This window comes from Phyllobates terribilis, unplaced genomic scaffold (genome assembly GCF_046119375.1).
Source record: "Phyllobates terribilis strain yellow unplaced genomic scaffold, ASM4611937v1 Scaffold_1__5_contigs__length_1240528914, whole genome shotgun sequence".
Classification (NCBI taxonomy): domain Eukaryota; kingdom Metazoa; phylum Chordata; class Amphibia; order Anura; family Dendrobatidae; genus Phyllobates; species Phyllobates terribilis.
Window position 1 is genome coordinate 533,629,021 of NW_027362761.1, and position 20,601 is coordinate 533,649,621.

A 20,601-nucleotide genomic window follows, 5' to 3' on the forward strand; every position below is an offset into this window, starting at 1 on the left:
GGGACCTCTGCCCTAGCATTTCCCTTCCCGGGAGAACAGGTGGTGGCATTGAAGATTTATGCAGAGGCTCACTTCTCTGAACAGTGTTGCTGGCTATACTTTCAGCAATACAACAGAGCAGTCATTAAATGGGTTGTCTATTACTTTAATGATCTCATGATAGGTCATCAATATCAGATCAATGAAGGCGCAACATATGGCATCCCCACTGATCAGCTGATCTTGATGCCGGTGGCAGCCAGATGTGATCAGTTTCAGAGCTGCACAACACAACTCTGTCCACTGTATAGTGGTCGCGGCTGGGTATTGCACAGCTGCCTATTCAAGTAAACTAGAGTGGATCTGCAGTGACCACTACAGCCACTACACAGCTGACATAGCTGTGTATTTCTGATTATATCCAGTCTCTAACAGCACCAGGAGCAGCTGATTTGTGGGGGTGCCAGGTGTCACACCCCCAACAATCTTACATTGATGACCTAATCTGAGGAGGATAGGTCATCAACATAAATCTAGTGGAAACCTCTTTAACTGGTTTATCCTCTGTTAAACCTGTCCCAGTCTACACAACAAAGCTGTGCTATTATGTAGGCCATCTATTTACACATATGCATCAAGAGTACTAAGGAGCAATACATTTTATTCAAAAGGGGTCCTTTAAAAGCACTTCCATCAAAGTTTTTATACTGACGAGCAAAATGGTAATGTTTTGAACTTTTGACTTTCAGGCTCCATATCTCACCATCCACTACTGTTTGGAATGTGAGACTGCCATCATTTTATAGACAATCATCTTGGCTATCTCATACATAAATTTGACTTGCAACTATTTAACAAATGATTAGTCATGCAACTACTCTGCTCCTGCCCTCTGCCAGGGACTTTGCTATTATTTAGAATTGTAGTTCTAATGATGACTCAAGCAGGGAAAAGGGACATTCTGTTTCTACATAGATCTTAGAAGGATTCAGCTACTGTAGTTTGTTTTTAATCACATAATGGGATAGACCTAAAGGAAAACAGAAGAATTAATTGGGTAGAAAGTCAAAATGAGTTATTTTAACCCCTTAACAACATTTGCCGTACTAATACGCGTCTGTGCCCTGGGACTTAAGAGCCAGACCCGTATTAGTACGTCATGGCGATCGCGCGCGCACACAGGCTGTGCGGGCGCGATCTCCGCCGGGTGTCAGCTGATTGTCACAGCTGACACCCAGTACTATGTGCAGGGAGCGGTCCTGCACCGCTCCCAGCACATTAACCCCCGCGATGCTGCGATCGAAGTCGATTGAAGTCGATCGCGGCATTGCGGGGGCAAGGGGAGGTGATCGCCGATACTCACCTCCTCTTCCGGCTTCCAGCGCAGTCTGCAAAGGCTTCCCGGGTGTTGCCATGACGACCCGATGTCGTCATGACAACATCCGGGTCACCAGACAGCAGGAAGATTGCTTGGACATGCGCAGTGCATCTCCAAGCAATCTTCACACTGTGCATTTCTGACAGCTTGCATGGCATAGGGATGGTGCTGCATTCCTGTGCCATGCAGGCGATCAGAGAAAAAAAAGTGAAAGTCCCAGAGTGGGAAAAAGTAATAAAGTGTATAAACTGTGTGAAAGTGGAAAAAAAAATAAAAAAAAAATTTGCAAAAATATTAAAAAAAAATAAAAAAAATAATCCACCAAAAATAAAAATATAATGTACTCATCAATAAATATTATTATAAAAAAAAAACAATAAAAGTACACATATTTGGTATCGCCGCGTCCGGAACAACCTGACCTATAAAACTGTCCCACTAGTTAACCCCTTCAGTGAACACGGTTAAAAAAAAAAAAAAAAAAAAAAAACGAAGCAAAAAACAATGCTTTATCACCATACCGCCAAACAAAAAGTGGAATAACACGCGATCAAAAAGACGCATATAAATAAAAATGATGCCGCTGAAAATGTCATCTTGTCCCGCAAAAAACAAGCTGCCATACAGCTCCATCAGCCGAAAAATAAAAAAGTTATAGCTCTCAGAATAAAGCGATGCTAAAAAATATTTTTTTCTATAAAATAGATTTTATTGTGTATAAGCGCCAAAACATAGAAAAATGATACAAATGTGGTACCGCTGTAAACGTACTGACCCGAAGAATAAAGATACCTCATCAATTTTACCACACGCGGAACAAAATTTAAAAAAAAAAAAAAAAACAATTCCTGAATTGTTGGTTTTTGTTTATTCTGCCTCCCAAAAATCGGAATAGAAAGCGATCAAAAAATGTCACGTGCCTGAAAATGGCACCAATAACAACGTCAAGTCATCCCGCAAAAAACGAGCCGTCACATGACTGTCTGCCAAAATCTGGAAAAATTATAGCTCTCAAAATATGGCGATGCAAAAACTAGATTTTACAAAAAATGTGTCTTTTAGTGTGTGAAAGCTGTCAGTCATAAAAACCCCATATGATTCTGGCATTGCTGTAATCACACCGACCCGAAGAATAAAGTCGTCTAATCACTTATACCGCACAAGGAACAGCGTCAAAAATAAACTCTTGGGTTAGGATTGGGCTAGGGTTAGGGCTGGGTTTGGGGCTAGGGCTGTGCTGGGGCTAGGGTTGTGCTGGGGCTAGGGTTGTGCTGGGGCTAGGGTTGTGCTGGGGCTAGGGTTGTGCTAGGGCTAGGGTTGTGCTAGGGCTAGGGTTGTGCTAGGGTTAGGGCTGGGGTTGGGATTTTTTTCAAAAGTAAGAAAAAAAGATGACGATATGGCGACTAGTGTTGAGAGCAAGTGCTCGCTACTTGAGTTTGCATCGGGTGCTCTCGTATGCATTGAGTATCGTGGGTGTTTGAGTGACATGCTCGAGTCTCTGCCCCATATGCTTCGCGGCCAAAAAACTTTACGGGGATTGCCTGCCATGCACGAGCGATCCCCGCATGTTTTTTTTTGGGTGTTTAATAACCGTGAAACATGCGGAGCAGGGACTCGAGCATGTCACTCGAGCACACGCTGTACATGGTGCATACCTGAGTACCCGATGCAAACTCAAGTAGCGAGCACTTGCGCTCAAGAATAATGACAACTTATTCAATATGATGACCTAATGTAAACAAATTCTGTGCCGTACCTCTGGGTTCAAAATGTTCACTATACACCTTAATAAAATCCTTGAGGGGTATAGTTTCCAAAATGGGGACACTTGTGGGGGAGCTCCACTGTTTAGGCACATCACGGGCTCTCCAAACGCGACATGGTGTCCGCTAACAAATTGAATGGAAAATCGGCTCAAATTGTTAGCGGACGCCATGTTGCGTTTGGAGAGCCCCTGTGTGCCCAAACATGATATCCGCTAACAAATTGTCGGCTCAATTTGTTAGCGGATATCATGTTGCATTTGGAGAGTCCCTGTGTGCCCAAACATTGGAGCTCCCCCACAAGTGACCCCATTTTGGAAACTACACCCCCCAAGGCACCTATCTAGATTCATAGTGAGCACTTGGAACCCCAGGTGCTTCTCAAATTGATTCATAAAAATGAAAAAGTGTTTTTTTTTTCACTTTTTCATTTTTACGAATCAATTTGTGAAGCACCTGGGGGTTCCAAGTGCTCACTATGCATCTAGAAAGGTGCCTTGCGGGGTCTAGTTTCCAAAATGGGGTCACTTGTGGGGGAGCTCCAAAGTTTGGGCACAGAGGGGCTCTCCAAACGCAACGTCGTGTCCGCTAACAATTTGAGCCGATTTTCCATTCAATTTGTTAGCGGATATCATGTTGCATATGGAGAGTCCCTGTGTGCCCAAACATTGGAGCTCCCCCACAAGTGACCCCATTTTGGAAACTAGACCCCCCAAGGCACCTATCTAGATGCATAGTGAGCACTTGGAACCCCAGGTGCTTCACAAATTGATTCATAAAAATGAAAAAGTGTTTTTTTTTTCACTTTTTCATTTTTACGAATCAATTTGTGAAGCACCTGGGGGTACCAAGTGCTCACTATGCATCTATAAAGGTGCCTTGGGGGGTCTAGTTTCCAAAATGGGGTCACTTGTGGGGGAGCTCTAAAGTTTGGGCACAGAGGGGCTCTCCAAACGCAATGTGGTGTCCGCTAACAATTTGAGCCGATTTTCCATTCAATTTGTTAGCGGATACCATGTTGCATTTAGAGAGTCCCTGTGTGCCCAAACATTGGAGCTCCCCCACAAGTGACCCCATTTTGGAAACTAGACCCCCCAAGGCACCTATCTAGATGCATAGTGAGCACTTGGAACCCCTAGGTGCTTCACAAATTGATTCGTAAAAATGAAAAAGTGTTTTTTTTTCACTTTTTCATTTTTACGAATCAATTTGTGAAGCACCTGGGGGTTCCAAGTGCTCACTATGCATCTATAAAGGTGCCTTGGGGGGTCTCGTTTCCAAAATGGGGTCACTTGTGGGGGAGCTCCAAAGTTTGGGCACAGAGGGGCTCTCCAAACGCAATGTGGTGTCCGCTAACAATTTGAGCCGATTTTCCATTCAATTTGTTAGCAGATACCATGTTGCATTTAGAGAGTCCCTGTGTGCCCAAACATTGGAGCTCCCCCACAAGTGACCCCATTTTGGAAGCTAGACTCCCCAAGGCACCTATCTAGATGCATAGTGAGCACTTGGAACCCTTAGGTGCTTCACAAATTGATTCGTAAAAATGAAAAAGTGTTTTTTTTTTCACTTTTTCATTTTTACGAATCAATTTGTGAAGCACCTGGGGGTTCCAAGTGCTCACTATGCATCTATAAAGGTGCCTTGGGGGGTCTAGTTTCCAAAATGGGGTCACTTGTGGGGGAGCTCCAAAGTTTGGGCACAGAGGGGCTCTCCAAATGCAATGTGGTGTCCGCTAACAATTTGAGCCGATTTTCCATTCAATTTGTTAGCGGATACCATGTTGCATTTAGAGAGTCCCTGTGTGCCCAAACATTGGAGCTCCCCCACAAGTGACCCCATTTTGGAAACTAGACCCCCGAAGGCACCTATCTAGATGCATAGTGAGCACTTGGAACCCCTAGGTGCTTCACAAATTGATTCGTAAAATGAAAAAGTGTTTTTTTTTTCACTTTTTCATTTTTACGAATCAATTTGTGAAGCACCTGGGGGTTCCAAGTGCTCACTATGCATCTATAAAGGTGCCTTGGGGGGTCTAGTTTCCAAAATGGGGTCACTTGTGGGGGAGCTCCAAAGTTTGGGCACACAGGGGCTCTCCAAACACAACATGGCGTCCGCTAATTATTCAAGCAAATTTTACAATCAAAAAGTCAAATGGCGCTCCTTCCCTTCCGAGCCCTGCCGTGCGCCCAAACAGTGTTTTTTCCCCAAATATTGGGTATCTGCATGCCCAGGGGAAATTGAACAACAAATTTTGGGGTCCATTTTTTCTTGTTACCCCTGTGAAAATAAAAAAAATTGGGTCTAAAGTAACATTTTTGTGAAAAAAGTTAAATGTTCATTTTTTTCTTCCACATTCAAAAAATTCATGTGAAGCACCTGAAGGGTTAATAAAGTTCTTGAATGTGGTTTTGAGCACCTTGAGGGGTGCAGTTTTTAGAATGGTGTCACTTTTGGGTATTTTCTGTCATAAAGACCTCTCCAAGTGACTTCAAATGTGATGTGGTCCCTAAAAAAATGGTTTTGTAAATTTTGTTGGAAAAATGAGAAATCGCTGGTCAACTTTTAACCCTTATAGCTCCCTAACAAAAAAAAATTTTGGCTCCAAAATTGTGCTGATGTAAAGTAGACATGTTGCAAATGTTATTTATTAACTCTTTTGTGTGACATATCGCTCTGATTTCAGGGCTTAAAAATTCAAATTTTGAAAATTGCAAAATTTTCAAAATTTTCGCCAAATTTCTGTTTTTTCCACAAATAAACGCAAGTGATATCGAAGAAATTTTTCCACAATCATGAAGTACAATATGTCACGAAAACACATTCTCAGAATCAGGGGGATCCATTGAAGCGTTCCAGAGTAATTACCTCATAAAGTGACAGTGGTCAGAATTGTAAAAATTGGCCCGGTCATTAACGTGCAAACCACCCGCGGGGCTTAAGGGGTTAAGTAAGTACATAGTGCTATATAATATGATGCTTGCAATATATTAAGGGCATAAAAATCTTGATGGGAGGAGTGCTTCTTTAACGTTCGGTTACATGAACTGACGGGCAGCATTAAGCAACTGCAGATCAAAAAATATTTACTGATCGGCAGTTGATTAACAGCCAGTTTACACAGGTTGACTGCGCTTACCAATGCGCACTGAATGATCTGCAATTGTTCTCCATAGTGCAAGAAGTCACGGTTCCAAAGGACTATAAGCTGCCGAGAACGATGATCTGTTGTGCAGCATAAGAGATCATTTCACCCAACAAACAATTATTTTTTAATTTGCAGGGTGATTTTCCGCCTGTTTACACTGCAACATTGTCATGAAAAAAGCATTCCTAGGAATTCTCATGCGCTCCTTTCTTGCAGTGTAATGACAAAGTTTAAACTCTCATCCTTACTTTAGTAGTGTGTTATATTGGTAGTGCAGCTCTATCACCTTACTGTAATGAGGAAGTAATTGTGACAGTTCCTTCTATTCTGTATTTCATCACTATTATCTCTGTTGGGTATTAGCATCTGTTCTGTTAGTCGACTGACGAGCGCTCCAGTCAGTATTCCTTCCTCTGAATGAAAGGCTAGCATTTCTGTCACAATGTTCCATGACGTCCCATGATGGTATAGATCATAGCACAGGTCAAACTTTCAAACATACTGTAGGAAAAAAGGAAGAAGATTTCAAGATCCAATAAAACATTACATTTATTCAAAAATCCTTAAAAAGACATATCCACAAAAAAGAGGGTGGATAGCGATTTAGATATGAATGGCTACATGCTTTGGACGTGATTTCATTGTCCTTTGTCACAGCTTTGACAGACTCCTCAGAGAAAAACCCGGGGTAACCCCTTCCCCAACTGTACTCCCTAGGGGCGAGAGCTCTCTCGTATGTCCTGATGAACGTATAAAATTAAGGAGAACCTCCGTTCAGGCCGTACCTCCTGCAGACCGTCGCAGAACGGGGGTTTGTTTCTTTCGTGGTCAGAGGGGCCACTTTGTTGGGTGTCTGTCCCTCTGCACTTAAATTAAAGAAACTGGCAGAAAACTTCTGATCCCATGTTAGAAGGAGGAGTACAACCTGGGCATATACATTTCTCGATGTGTACCTCTCAGTTTGTCTTACATTCAGAAGTAGTTGCTGGTACGAAAAGTGAAAGAGTCTGTTCTTCTTTTTCATAGTGGGGTGGGGCCAATGGATACGCGATTTGCCTGGACTCATCGCTTATCTTGTAGTGTTCTGGCAAAACACATCCCCATATTTTGCATTGATTTGGCGCTTCTTGGTCAGGGGTGTTTCAGACAGGTGGTGCATAATTCGGGCCTGCACATTGGGGTCCTTCATAAAGAACGCATTTCTTGCTATGTGCAGGATGGTCTTCCTGCTCCAATTGTACTGGGTCTCCCATGGATAGTTATGCATAATCCCATTGTAGATTGGCAGTTTTAGGAAAATAGCAAAATGGAGTGATTTCTGTAACAATAACTGTCTCAATACCCATCTCTCTACTGTTTCCACCAAAACCCTACCCTCTTTTGTGCCCGGTTTGAGTAGGTATTTTCTGAAGAGGGGTGCCAGCAATTGCCTCTTCATCAGGCTTACGAATGTCCCATTAACTTGCAACCAGGAGCAAAACTACACAAATCCAGGTTACACAATCTCTCGGGTCCTAAAAGACAGGCCAAGAAGGAGTATATTGCAGAAAGTCTTGCCAAGGGACACATCAGACTTTCATTTTCCCCCATTACGGCAGGTTTCTTTTTTGTCAAGAAAAAAAGATGTAGGTCTACATCCTTGTCTGAATTTTAGGGTGTTAAACTGGATTCCCATCCGAGACCCTATCCCCTTCCACTTATTCAAGATTTGTTTAATCAGATTGTTGGAGCAAAATGATTCTCCAACTTGTACCTTAGGGGCTCTCTCCCACTTGTGATGCCATTGGACGAGTGCAATCCAATCAAAAATTCTCAAAAATTGGATTGCACCCTCCCCAATGTTACCCTATGGTGCAGCTCACATCTGCGATTATTTTCTCTGCATCCCTGAATTGGATCTCATGCACCCATATAAATCTATGAGTGCATGAGAAACATCACACTGCACTCGAATATCACCCGAGTGCAGTGCGATCCCCTCCGATGCCAGCAACAGAGGAGATGGAAAAATTTATTTCTCTGTCTCCTCTGTGCTTCCAGCTGTGGTGCGATTCTCTCATGCGAGAGGATCGGAGCACAGAGCACTGATACTCGGCTCTCACTCGCAGCAGAGCAGGAGAGGAATGTGATTAGCATATCGCATCCAATGCTCTCGCATCGGATGTGATATGCTAGTGGGACCCTGGCCTATCATCCTATTAGAATCAGAGAAGGGGATGAGTGGAAAACGGCGTTTTAACACCCCTGAAGAGCGTTTTAAAAACCCTGTCATGCCATTTGGTCTGACTAAGGCCCACGCCGTTTTTCAACATTTTATTAATGATATTTTCTTTCATCTGGTGGGCAAATTTGTGGTGGTATATCTCGAAGACATTTTAATTTACTCATCTGATTTTGGAACACATCAGGGACACATAAGAAAGGTACTACAGATATTGCTAGATAATAAACTGTATGCTAAGCCTGAGAAATGTGTGTTCGTCGTTCAGGAGGTGCAGTTCCTGGGTTTACCTGGTGATGGCTTCAGGTTTCCGGATGGACCCTGAGAAGGTCTACACAGTAAGGATCCGGAAAATCTTAAAGCCCTTCAACGCTCTCTGGGGTTTGCTAGTTATTATCGGAAGTTTATCCGGAACTTCTCGTCCATTGTCAAACCACTCGCGGACATGACCAAAAAAGGTACAGATTTTTCTGATTGGTCTGACCCTGCCCATCAGGTATTTAATTCTCACAGCAGTTTACAGTGGAGGTGGACATGTCCAAGGTGGGGTTTGGAGCCATCTTATCACAGGGTTTAATTTCTATGTCACTTATTGTCCTGGGGTTAAAAATGTCAAGGCTAATGCCTTGTCCCGGAGTTTCCCTATTTCCTATCCTACAAGATGGAGTGGTTATTTCTGCCATATGTTCTGATCACAGGGACACTCCTGCTTCCTGTCCTTCAGGGAAATTATTTGTGTCATTACATTTACTCTTAAAAATTTTAGGAGAACATCATCACTCGGTTCTTGCAGGTCACCCAGGTAATAAGGCTACTATGGATCTTATTTCTCGTCATTTCTGGTGGCGTAGGCTGGGTTGGGATGTTGTTGATTTAGTATCTACTTGCAACACTTTTGCACGTTCTAGGACCCCGCATACGCGTCCATCCGGGTCTCTCCTACCTTTAGTTATAGACCATGGACTCATCTATCTATGGATTTTATTACCGACCTTCCGCCATCTGCAGGTAAAATGGTGATTTTAGTGGTGGTGGATAGGTTTAGCAAAATGGCCCATTTTGTTCCTTTACTGGCTCTGCCGAATGCTAAAACGTTGGCTCAGGTGTGTTTATCAATGAAATCGCGAAGCTTCACAGGGTTCCCTCCACTGTGGTCTCAGATCGTGGGACCCAGTTTGTATCTAAATTTGGCAAGCTTTTTGTTCTCTATCTTTTTCCTCTGTGTTCCATCCACAATTGAACGGTCAGACCGAACGTATGAACCAAAGCCCAGAGACATACCTCAGGTGTTTTGTCTGTGAGTATCAGGAGGATTGGTCATCATACCTACCCTTGGCTGAGTTTGTGCTTAACAATTGCCACTGGTAGGTCATCATTCCTTGGTGCATACAGGTTTCATCCGCAGTTCTGTACTTTCAGTAGGGAGGAGGCTACAGGGGTTTCTGAGGAGGAACGTTTCTCTTTGTCTCTCTCTTCCATGTGGCAAGGTGTACAGAGCAACTTGAAGGTGATGGGGTAGAAGATACAAATGCATGCCTGATAAAAAACGTATACCAGGTCCGGACCTTTGCATGAATGGCTATGTGTGGCTGAAGTTGAAGGTTCCTTCCTGGAAACGTGGTTCCAGGTTCATTGGTCTGTATAAGATAACTGCCGTCATTAATCCAGTGGCGTTTCATCTTGAGTTGCCACCTGCACTTAAAATCCACAAAGTTTTTCATAGGTCATTGCTCAAAAAATATATGGCGTTGTCTGAACCAGTACCTTTACCTCCGCCTCTAGTTATGGTAAATGGCAATTTAGAATTTCAGGTTGCTAGAATTGTCGATTCTTGTCTTGTCTGTCGCTCCCTCCAGTAAACTGGTGCATTGGAAAGGTTAAGGCCCGGAGGAGAGAACATGGGTACCCACGTCCGAGGTTAACGCCAGTAGATTAATTTGTGCTTTCCATATAGCACATCCGGATAAACCTGGTCTTGAGGTCCTCATAGGAGGGTTACTGTCATGAATGTGCCGCATTCTGCTGGGACCTGTGGTACTTCTGAAAATAGAAAATCACAGCGATTAGCTGAACACAGGTCCTCTTTAAATTTTCATGGTGATTCATGAGTTAACAGTTTTCTTGTGGCATTGAAAGGGTTTAGAGTTCCTCGTGGTCTATTGGCTGTGCTGCTTATTGGAACTAGACTCTTCCATTATAAAACCTGTGTCTGGCTCCCCTCCATGCGAGCAATAGAATCTTCATTCTGTTCTTGGCTGCATTGGAGAAAGGTGTTCTTAAGAGTTGTTCTTGTCATCCTGAGATTGTTATATGCGGTTTGCTGTGGATACATCTTCCTCCCCCTTCTGGTGTTCTTTAGTGTTGCTTTTCTGTCTTGTTACTGTGCACCCATTTTCCCTTTATAATTTATCCTGTGTGCCTGACGTTTGATTGTGTCTTGGTTTCTCCCTGTCTGTCCAGCCGGTGTTACCCCTGGTTATTCCTGCCCCTTTCATCCCTGTGGGGGAGGGTAGGAGCTGAGTAGGATTTTGTAGCAGCACAGAGAGATATGAGAACTGGGCATCTCCACCTTTAGGAGTAATCGGGGTGTTAGGGATAGACTAGGGCTTCCCTAGATTGAGGGACAGTATAGGGTTCCTCTTCCCTGGCATCCCTAAGGTAACAGCGTGACAATTAAAATAAACAAGTTTGCTATTGACTTGCTTTTTCTTTTTGATTTCATTTTCCTGATGTGAGACCTTTTGTCTTACAGAGCATACAACTTGGTTCCTTGGAGTTCAATCTACAGACCCTAACCAAATATGCTCAGTTGTTACATTTCAGGAGAGGAGTTAACTCCTAACATCCCAGTCATCACTCTCCAGCCCATTGATTTATATACAGCAGTTAGCTGCTCATCTTCTTTCTATCCCTCTCAGCTCCTATCACTCCTGTAGAATTTCAATCCCCCAACAAGCAGCATCGGCATTTTCCAGAGCAGTTCTCCTAATCATGGTTCTAACTTTTCCTGAGCTGCATGCATGTTCAATGACCCTGTTATCTCTATATGTAAATACAGTTATAACAGCGAGAGCAAGAATTGACAGTCCATTAATGTGTAGTAGCAGGACAAAGCTCTTGGATCAAAACTCTCATTCAAGGAGCATTGCCCACCTTCAAAACAACTAGGAAATAAGGAGACTGCACAACTCTGAACTGTTCAAGAGGCAACTTGAGAATTCCCCTTTAGTGTTTGGCATTTTAGTTATAGTATGTCTCTATATTGTTGGGGTTTCAACAGTGCCAATATTTGTGGCGTTAGTAAACACAAACTCTTGATTAGGGTTCCTCCAGTTGAGCATATAATTGGTCCATATCCTTTCTGTGTACGAGATGGACCCCACACAGAGAGCATGCGGACCCATTATAGCCATTGTGCGAGTGCACGCACAATTGTTTGCTTGGAAAAAAATCACAGTATGCTTTACTTTGGACCATTTTATGGACCAGAATAATGCATTCAATATAAAGGCAGCTTCTTATTCTGTCCACAATATGGACAAGCATACAGAGCTGCATATGGAGACAATCACCTCTGCAATTTGCACGGCTGGTCAAATTTGCAAAACAGCTGACTGAATCCAGCCTTGGGTAATAATTAGGGTTGAGCGAGTATGTTCTGTCCGAGTATGCTCGGGCCGAGCTCTGAGTATTTACAACTGCTCGGTGATATGTTTGAATCGCTCCCGTGTGCATGATTTGCAACTGTTTGACAGCTTTATTACATGTGAGGAATGTGTAAGAAATAAACATTTCTCACATGTAATAAAGCTGTCAAACAGTTGCAAATCATGCACACGGGAGCGATTCAACCATATCACCGAGCAGCTATTAATACTCGGAGCTCGGCCCGAGCATACTCGGACAGAACATACTCGCTCAACACTAGTGATGATTTCTCTCCAATAATTTTATTGTCTCTACGGATGATCAGATGTTTTCTTCTCAGTCTTCTAAAATATTCCTACAGTATATAAGAATTATACTGTATGACTATAGAAACTGCTAAAACAACCCTTTTTCCTTGAGTTTCACAGATGTAACCATTAATTGGTGTATCAAGATTTTCAGTTGTAACAGTTTCTCTCTAGATACCTAACTGTAAAGTCAGCCTGTTTTTCATACTCAAGGAATTTACAATAATTGCTGCATATACAGGTAAATTGGCTCTTGGGAACATTTAGCAGCCATTTAGGAAAGTGACAATTAGATATATAACTCTTACAGTCAGTTGGTTCATTGCATGTAGAAGTAACTGGCAATTCTGTCCCTAGATTGTTAGACCTAAAACAAAGTGAACTGGTGGTTTACTAAAAATAAGATGTGAATTGTCAATAAAACTCATTTTTATTAATATCTTTGAAAAAAATTGTTGTGAGGATATTTAGTTCACCAGACCACATAAAAACAGTTGTGTTTGGTAGGTCCATAAGACCAATTTTCTGCAGTTTATTAGTATAAATAGCTTAAAAGGCAGTATGGCCAAGCGTGGTTTTATGTTGTATCGATTTTACAAATAGAGCTGAAATTAACTTCTCCACGCTCCGCTAAACTTGTTCCAGTCAATGCAACAAAGCTGAGAAAACAGGATGTAAAAAATGTCAATTTATTGCATGCACTCTAGTGGCCAGTGTGTAAACTGCAAGATTTCAAGATTTTAATTTGAAAAAAGATGTCACTCTTGGTAAGGGGACAGGGTGGAGGCTTCTGAGGCACATGCCACTTAATGAATCAAGAGCGTCTTACGAGTGGCGTGTACCTCTGTGTGACACACCAGAAATCTTATTCCACTCCCTTCTGGAGTAAGACTTGTGGCATAACGACCATCACTGCTTGTCATGAGTATAATGAGTGGCGGTCGCCACACACTTGTCCTGCCCCAGCTCTGCCCATTTTGTCCGAGCTGGGTGAAACTGGCATGGGAACGCCAAAAGTCAAAAAAAATTAGCATCCTTGAGTTAAGCCAAAATTTTGCAAATGCTTTTTACCCTAGAATTCTGGCGCAAAAGCTTTGATGAATAGGGCCCTTTGTGTAAAAACCTGATTTAAATAATATGTGGTTATTTCTCAATACCTTCCCTAAATCTGTGCATGGTTTGTAGGAGAGTATTTAGGTGTAAATGTCTGTATCTTAATTGAACGTTCATCTTGTCCTTCACTCATATGCAGAAAAAAATGTTGATTTAGATTTAAATTTGAATCCCATCTTTATAGAGATAAGACGACAACTATTGATCTCGGCGTTCACTCCATCAAGAATACTAAAGACAACCAAAGACAGCAATTCAAAGTTATGAAAACAATCTTGCATGAGAAATTTAAAAAAGACAAACACATTAATAACCTCCAGCTTGTGAAGGTGAATATTCTGAATAGTGTTTTACTCTATAAATCATGGTATATTTTAACATTGTTGCCACCTGCAGATCACTGATATCTGTCTCCGAATTTAGTTGACAGGTAAAGTGAATATAACTAAAGCGGTCAACACTGTTCGTTTTCCTGAGAAGTTTGATGACATTAAGCCGGGGAGTGTCTGTACTATCGCAGGATGGGGAAGGACTGACAACAAAAAACCCAATACTGCTGACAAACTGATGGAGGCTAGAGTGACCATCATAGATCGGAAGTCCTGTGCTTCCCAGTGGAAACCAGTCGTGAAGATCACAAAGGACATGATGTGCACCATGGAGAAGGACGCTGTACGGGGGTTCTGTAATGTGAGTGTTGAGTCTCCATATTGATAAACCATTGATGTGAATTCCAACCTGAAAATAGATGCTGCTGTTTCAACAGCCTTTGCATAAATCAATGGTATAAGGTAACATAGGAAACTTTGTAATATATCTCCCAAGAGAAATATGCTTCTGTTTCTTCTTATCAGCCACTTGTTCCACTCCTCGACCTTCTAAACTCATCATTCACATCAAATTTGCTAAACTATGTACTACCAACTCTTTGAGGGATCAGGTTACTGTGGTCTATTAAAGTACACAGAGTGGAGGGAGTGAAAGAGAAAGACAGAAATTGTGTTTCTAGTTCTAGTAAGTGTTTTATCTCATCCCAGAGCTAGATTCACAGTTACACTGCTCAGTACACTGTTCCATAGTTTCAGTGCTCAGTGTGAAGTCCTCAATGCTGAACATGTGCTACATAAAGACAGGATGGCAGGTATCCTCACATGTATGTGTGTGCAGTGTATGGGAGACGACATAGCAGCTAGCCTCCACCCACTAACTGAGAAACAACTGAAAATTAGTGATAGAGCCTGCAAAGGGAAAAACTGGTTAAAATGCAAGTTATAAATCATACTACGGCCAGAAATAGTGATATTCCCCACAAACATACAAATGGCAACTTATTCTGAAAAGTCATTTGAAGCCATGGATATATTTTAGTCTATGAAATCCTTCCAAACACTGCCATCTTTTCACCCAAACTTATTGAGGTAGCACAATAGGGAGATGAATTCTTTAGCATTAAATACAACCTCAAATGATCCCAGTCATCATGGTTATATTAACCTCTTAATGACAAGACACTTACTGAAGAAGTTTTCCTGAATTTTACAAACTAGCAGGCAATGTGATACCGTAATAAAATAACGATAACCCATGTTTCAAATCCTCGTCAGTCAATCAATATTGTTTGGCGTGTGACCACTGAAGCCTGTGATGAAATACGGAATCACTCCATCTGCTATGTCATCCATTTATTAAGACTCATGAGTTTTCTGTGGCGCCAATAGGTCAAACTCTAGCAACGGTGGTTTCAAATGTTTTCTGCAAGTAAAAGAAACAAAACAGTTTTTTGCAATATTTTTTGCTTCTTATTTTGATGCAAAAAAAATATGTCAAAAGGTCAGTAGAAAAATGCTGAACAAACTGAGATCAGCTCTTTTAAGCTGGTGTTTTCCAAACTCTGGGCTGTTTTTTTGGGTCTTTGGCATTTTTTATCCAAACAAGCATGCTGCACTAAATGTATGAAAATCATGGAGCCATAACAAGGAACAAAGAAAAAGAAACACTGGGGAAAAAAAAAACTGAACCTGAGATGTATAATGAATCAGTTTCCTGTTATTGGTTTTGAACCTCAAGGTGCTTAAAGTAGATCTATCATCAGGTTTCAAAATAAAAAAAAAAAACTGCATATATCATTAAATAGATCTGTTATACCTGATGAGACTAGAGTATTTACTTTGAAGATCTATGGTAGAATGGCTGTATTCTATTAGTCAAACTATAGAATGAAATAGCTATGAGTCCAAGTGTATTCAATCTCCGTCTAACCAGCCTAGCTGGAAGCTGCAGCTTGTACTGATCAGTGTGAGATCTCAGCAGCTGGGGCGAGGTGAAAGAAGAGCTGTCAGCCGGCAAAGTGGGCAGAGAAGGAGTTCTAATGTCATAAAGGATTTCATAGCCATTCTGACAGGGATTATCAAAGTAAGAATACCAGCCTCATACTGTACATTTAATAATGTGTGTAGTTTGCATTGTAAAATCTGATGAACAGCATGCTGTTTTTTGGTGGTATGACTTAAATAAATGGGTAAGACATAAGGAAAATGTTTTTCTTTTTAGTTCCACCTGTAAAATTTCCCTAACATCTCATGAAAAAGAGGAATAAGATCGCTCATAAAAATAGTATACATTGATCCATTGTGGCTAAGCAGAAAATGTGGAAACTGAACATGAGATTCTTAGTTAATATTTTGATCAACATGTATAAGCCCACTGCCACATCATAGTGACCTCTGTAGGTGGTTCCAACTCTATTAGGTCTCTGACCTATTGCATCATTTCAATATCTGATCATGAAGCTGATACTGTTATTTTTATCAAATATTTTTAGACTGTTATTCAAACTAGAGAAAAAGTGTCAAAATTTACATGTAATGAAAATTATACTATTACTAATGTGACTGCTATGATTCATACAATCCTTAACTGAGCTGTTATTTTGAGTGCTTTATCTGTATCTTTCACCAGAATGAGTGCTGGGAAGTTGATTTTGTGTCAGATACTGTAGGCTGTCCTTTTGAAGTAAAAAATTTAATTTTGTGATATAGTGCCCAAGAAGCAGTAGTTTTTACATTCTCTTTTTTTTTGTGGCTTGTCAAGAAGTAGAAAATTAGTCTAGACTGCAATTAAATGAATCTATGAAGCTCCCGATCTGTCACCTGGTCACTGATTTGTCCTCTTATAAATCTGCCACTGTCCCCCAAATATATGCTCTCACACTAACCCCCCTCTAAGTTCCCTGTATCTTCAGTTCCTCTACGGAGCCGGCATATTTGTCGCCTCTGTAGCCCAGCAGTGACCTCGGCAGCGTGATGAGATGAAGTGATCGCAATAATAGATGGTTTATTATTTTCATATCTTCAACTGTAACTGCGCAGGAAAGATGATGGTAGCTCACAGAGATTCAGCAAAAGAGAGATTTCAGAATCAAAAGCTCAATAATTATTTTTTTTGAGCCATTGTAAGAAAGCATGAAAAGTAAATGCACCCCTAACTTCGTTATGAATTATATTTTCTGGCTTTTAAAAGCGTTATCAGGGAATAAAAAAAAAATAAGACCAAGTGTATTCAATCTCCATCCACCCAGCCTGACAGGAAGTTGCAGCTTGTACTGAGCAGTGTGAGATGTCAGCAGTGGGGAGGAGGTCAATGAGGAGCTGTCAGTCAGGCAAAGTGAGCAGAGAATGAATATTAATGTCATAAAGGATTTCATAGCCATTCTGACATGGATTATCAAGGTAAGGACACGAGCCTTAAACGTTTAACAATGTACAGTGGGTACGGAAAGTATTCAGACCCCTTTAAATTTTTCACTCTTTGTTTCTTTGAAGCCATTTGGTAAATTCTAAAAAGTTCATTTTTTTCTCATGAAAGTACACTCTGCACCCCATCTTGACTGAAAAAAAACAGAAATGTAGAAATTTTTGAAAATGTATTAAAAAAGAAAAACTGAAATATTACATGGTCCCTTTGCTCATTAATGAGTAGAAGCACCCTTTTGAGCTAGTACAGCCATGAGTCTTCTTGGGAATGATGCAACAAGTTTTTCACACCTGGATTTGGGGATCTTCTGCCATTCTTCCTTGCAGATCCTCTCCAGTTCCGTCAGGTTGGATGGTGAACGTTGGTGGACAGCCATTTTCAGGTCTCTCCAGAGATGCTCAATTGGGTTTAGGTCAGGGCTCTGGCTGGGCCAGTCAAGAATGGTCACAGAGTTGTTCTGAAGCCACTCCATTGTTATTTTAGCTGTGTGCTTAGGGTCATTGTCTTGTTGGAAGGTGAACCTTCGGTCAAGTCTGAGGTCCAGAGCACTCTGGAAGAAGTTTTCATTCAGGATATCTCTGTACTTGGCTGCATTCATGTTTCCTACAATTTCAACCAGTCGTCCTGTCCCTGCAGCTGAAAAACACCCCCATAGCATGATGCTGCCACCACCATGTTTCACTGTTGGGATTGTATTGGGCAGGTGATGAGCAGTGCCTGATTTTCTCCACTCATACTGCTTAGAATTATCACCAAAAAGTTCTATCTTCTTCTCATCAGATCAGAGAATCTTATTTCTCATAGTCTGGGAGTCCTTCATGTGTTTTGGAGCAAACTCTATGGGGGCTTTCATATGTCTTGCACTGAGGAGAGGCTTCCGTCGGGCCACTCTGCCATAACAGCCCGACTGGTAGAGGGCTGCAGTGATAGTTGACTTTATGGAACTTTCTCCCATCTCCCTACTGCATCTCTCAGCCACAGTGATCTTGAGGTTCTTCTTTACATATCTCACCAAGGCTCTTCTCCCACGATTGCTCAGTTTGGCTGGACGGCCAGATCTAGGAAGACTTCTGGTGGTCCCACAATTCTCTCTCTGAGCTCCTTGGGCAGTTCCTTTGAGTGCATGATTCTCATTTGGTCTGACATGCACTGTGAGCTGTGAGGTCTTATATAAACAGGTGTGTGCCTTTCCAAATCAAATCCTAATCAGTTTAATTAAACACAGCTGGACTCCAATGAAGGAGTAGAATCATCTCAAGGAGGATCACAAGGAAATGGACAGCATGTGACTTAAATATGAGTGTCTGAGCAAAGGGTCTGAATACTTATGACCATGTGATATTTCAGTTTTTCTTTTTTAATAAACTTGCAAAAATGTCTACATTTCTGTTTTTTTTCAGTGAAGATGGGGTGCAGAGTGTACTTTAATGAGAAAAAAAATGAACTTTTTAGAATTTACCAAAAGGCTTCAATGAAACAAAGAGTGAAAAATGTAAAGGGGTCTGAATACTTTCCGTACTCAGTGTATGTAGTTTGCATTGTAAAATCTGATGACAGGTCCGCTTTTAATGGTAGCCTGTGTTTTTTTTTTACCTATGTACTTCTAAAAGAAATTCTCAGCACCTTTTAGTCCAAAATAGAACACTGGTTATCTTTTACAGTTCTACAGATTTTCCTTTTACAGTTTTCAGACAATATACAGAAATGTTTGCATGATTTCAGAGATGCTTCTATACATATACAGTATAGGGAAGTTTAACTAATCTGAATTTGTACATTGTAGGGTGATACCGGAGGACCATTAATTTGCGGAGGATTTATAAGAGGTATCATTTCTTTTGGACCCATGTTGTGTGGGACTCCAAGTGGTGCAGATGTCTACACCCGTCTTACAAAAGACTACATGAAATGGATTAATAAAAAGACCAAGAGACTGCTGTAAATTGTTTATATACTGACATTAAGCCATGTCAGTATTCTTTTTTTCCGTATTTTGGATATTTCTTTCCACATCTAATTTTGCTCTACTCTTTCATTTATCAGAATGTCAGCAAGGATAATGCAAGCTAGTTACATTAAAATAAAAATTAATAAATGTGTCAGAAAATTCTAACAACTGTTAACTGACTGATTTTTACATAGTTTGTGCTATTAAATTAAATTTCTTCTGTACACATTGTCAGTATAGGATTGGAATAACTGGGACCATCAAATAGAATGATTTCAAGGGTTCAACCTACGTCTATTGAGGTCATGTGGCCATCCACCTTTACTTGCATTATATTCTTTTCTTGTTATTGGTTCCAAGTTAACATCTATATGGGGTTGTTGAGGGGTGGGATTTATATACAAGGATCTTTTCAACTATGGTACTCATACAGTGGGGTCCTGATCTGATGTCTCTAGATAGAGCAAAAGCTAACACCATGTCTCTAATAAGGCCAGGTGAACCTAACCTGTGGTACTTAGTCCAAGTTTAAATTACGGTAATACATAATTAGATCTTCAATATAATGTGAGAAGAGGTGTGACCAATTAGTAGTTACAGGTACTTAAGGGAATACCTACACAACTGAGGATAATATGTATAAAGGTGCTGTCTATCAGATAGTATAATCATCAAAGAGGCTATATTTGCCAAGTAGATTGTTTATATTAACCCCTTTACCCCCGAAGGTGGTTTGCACGCAGGGGTGGATTAAGAGTAGCAAGGGCCCCGGGCAGTTTAGAAGGCGCTTCCCCCACACACACACCTGATTTATCACGTGACATGTCACATGATCCCCTGCGATAGATCATGTGATAGTTCACGTGAAATTAATTTGGCACAATATAAATATATTAATTATAATAATTTTTTTAGGCTATGTGCCCACTATGCGTTTTTTAAGCGTTTCTTCAGCGGCAATTCCGCTGCAGAAACGCTTAAAAAACACTTGGTAGAAGGTCTGCCATGTTCCCCAATGATAATCCGCATGTGCTGTGCACATGCTGTGGAAATTTCCGCTGCAGATTATTATTGCGGAAAAATCCGCAGCATTACCAATTATTTTGCGGAAGCGCTGCGTTTTCGCCACCATTGACTTGCATTGGAACGCATGGAATCCGCATCACTGCATCTGTACATGCGGATTCCATGTGTTTCAATGTGCGGATGGTACCCGGGTTTGGAGAAGAGGAGACTCTCCTCCGGACCCCGGTACCATAGAACCTGTAAAAAAAAGAATAAAATAAAAAATAAATATTATACTTACCTTCTGATGGCCCCCGATGTCTTTATCCGATACGTC

General features: G+C 41.2%; 1 protein-coding gene across 1 annotated transcript in view; it reads left to right on the forward strand.

Annotated features, from left to right (window-relative positions):
* LOC141168673 (granzyme A-like) overlaps window positions 1-19,401 on the forward strand; it is a 37,241-nt gene extending 17,840 nt beyond the window's left edge. The window contains exons 3-5 of the mRNA XM_073655069.1: window positions 13,743-13,887; window positions 13,982-14,248; window positions 19,095-19,401. Of these exons, the coding sequence (XP_073511170.1) occupies window positions 13,743-13,887; window positions 13,982-14,248; window positions 19,095-19,253 (571 nt within the window). The 3' untranslated portion in view covers window positions 19,254-19,401. The remainder of the gene's footprint in view (window positions 1-13,742; window positions 13,888-13,981; window positions 14,249-19,094) is intronic.
* The last annotated feature ends 1,200 nt before the right edge of the window (window positions 19,402-20,601 follow it).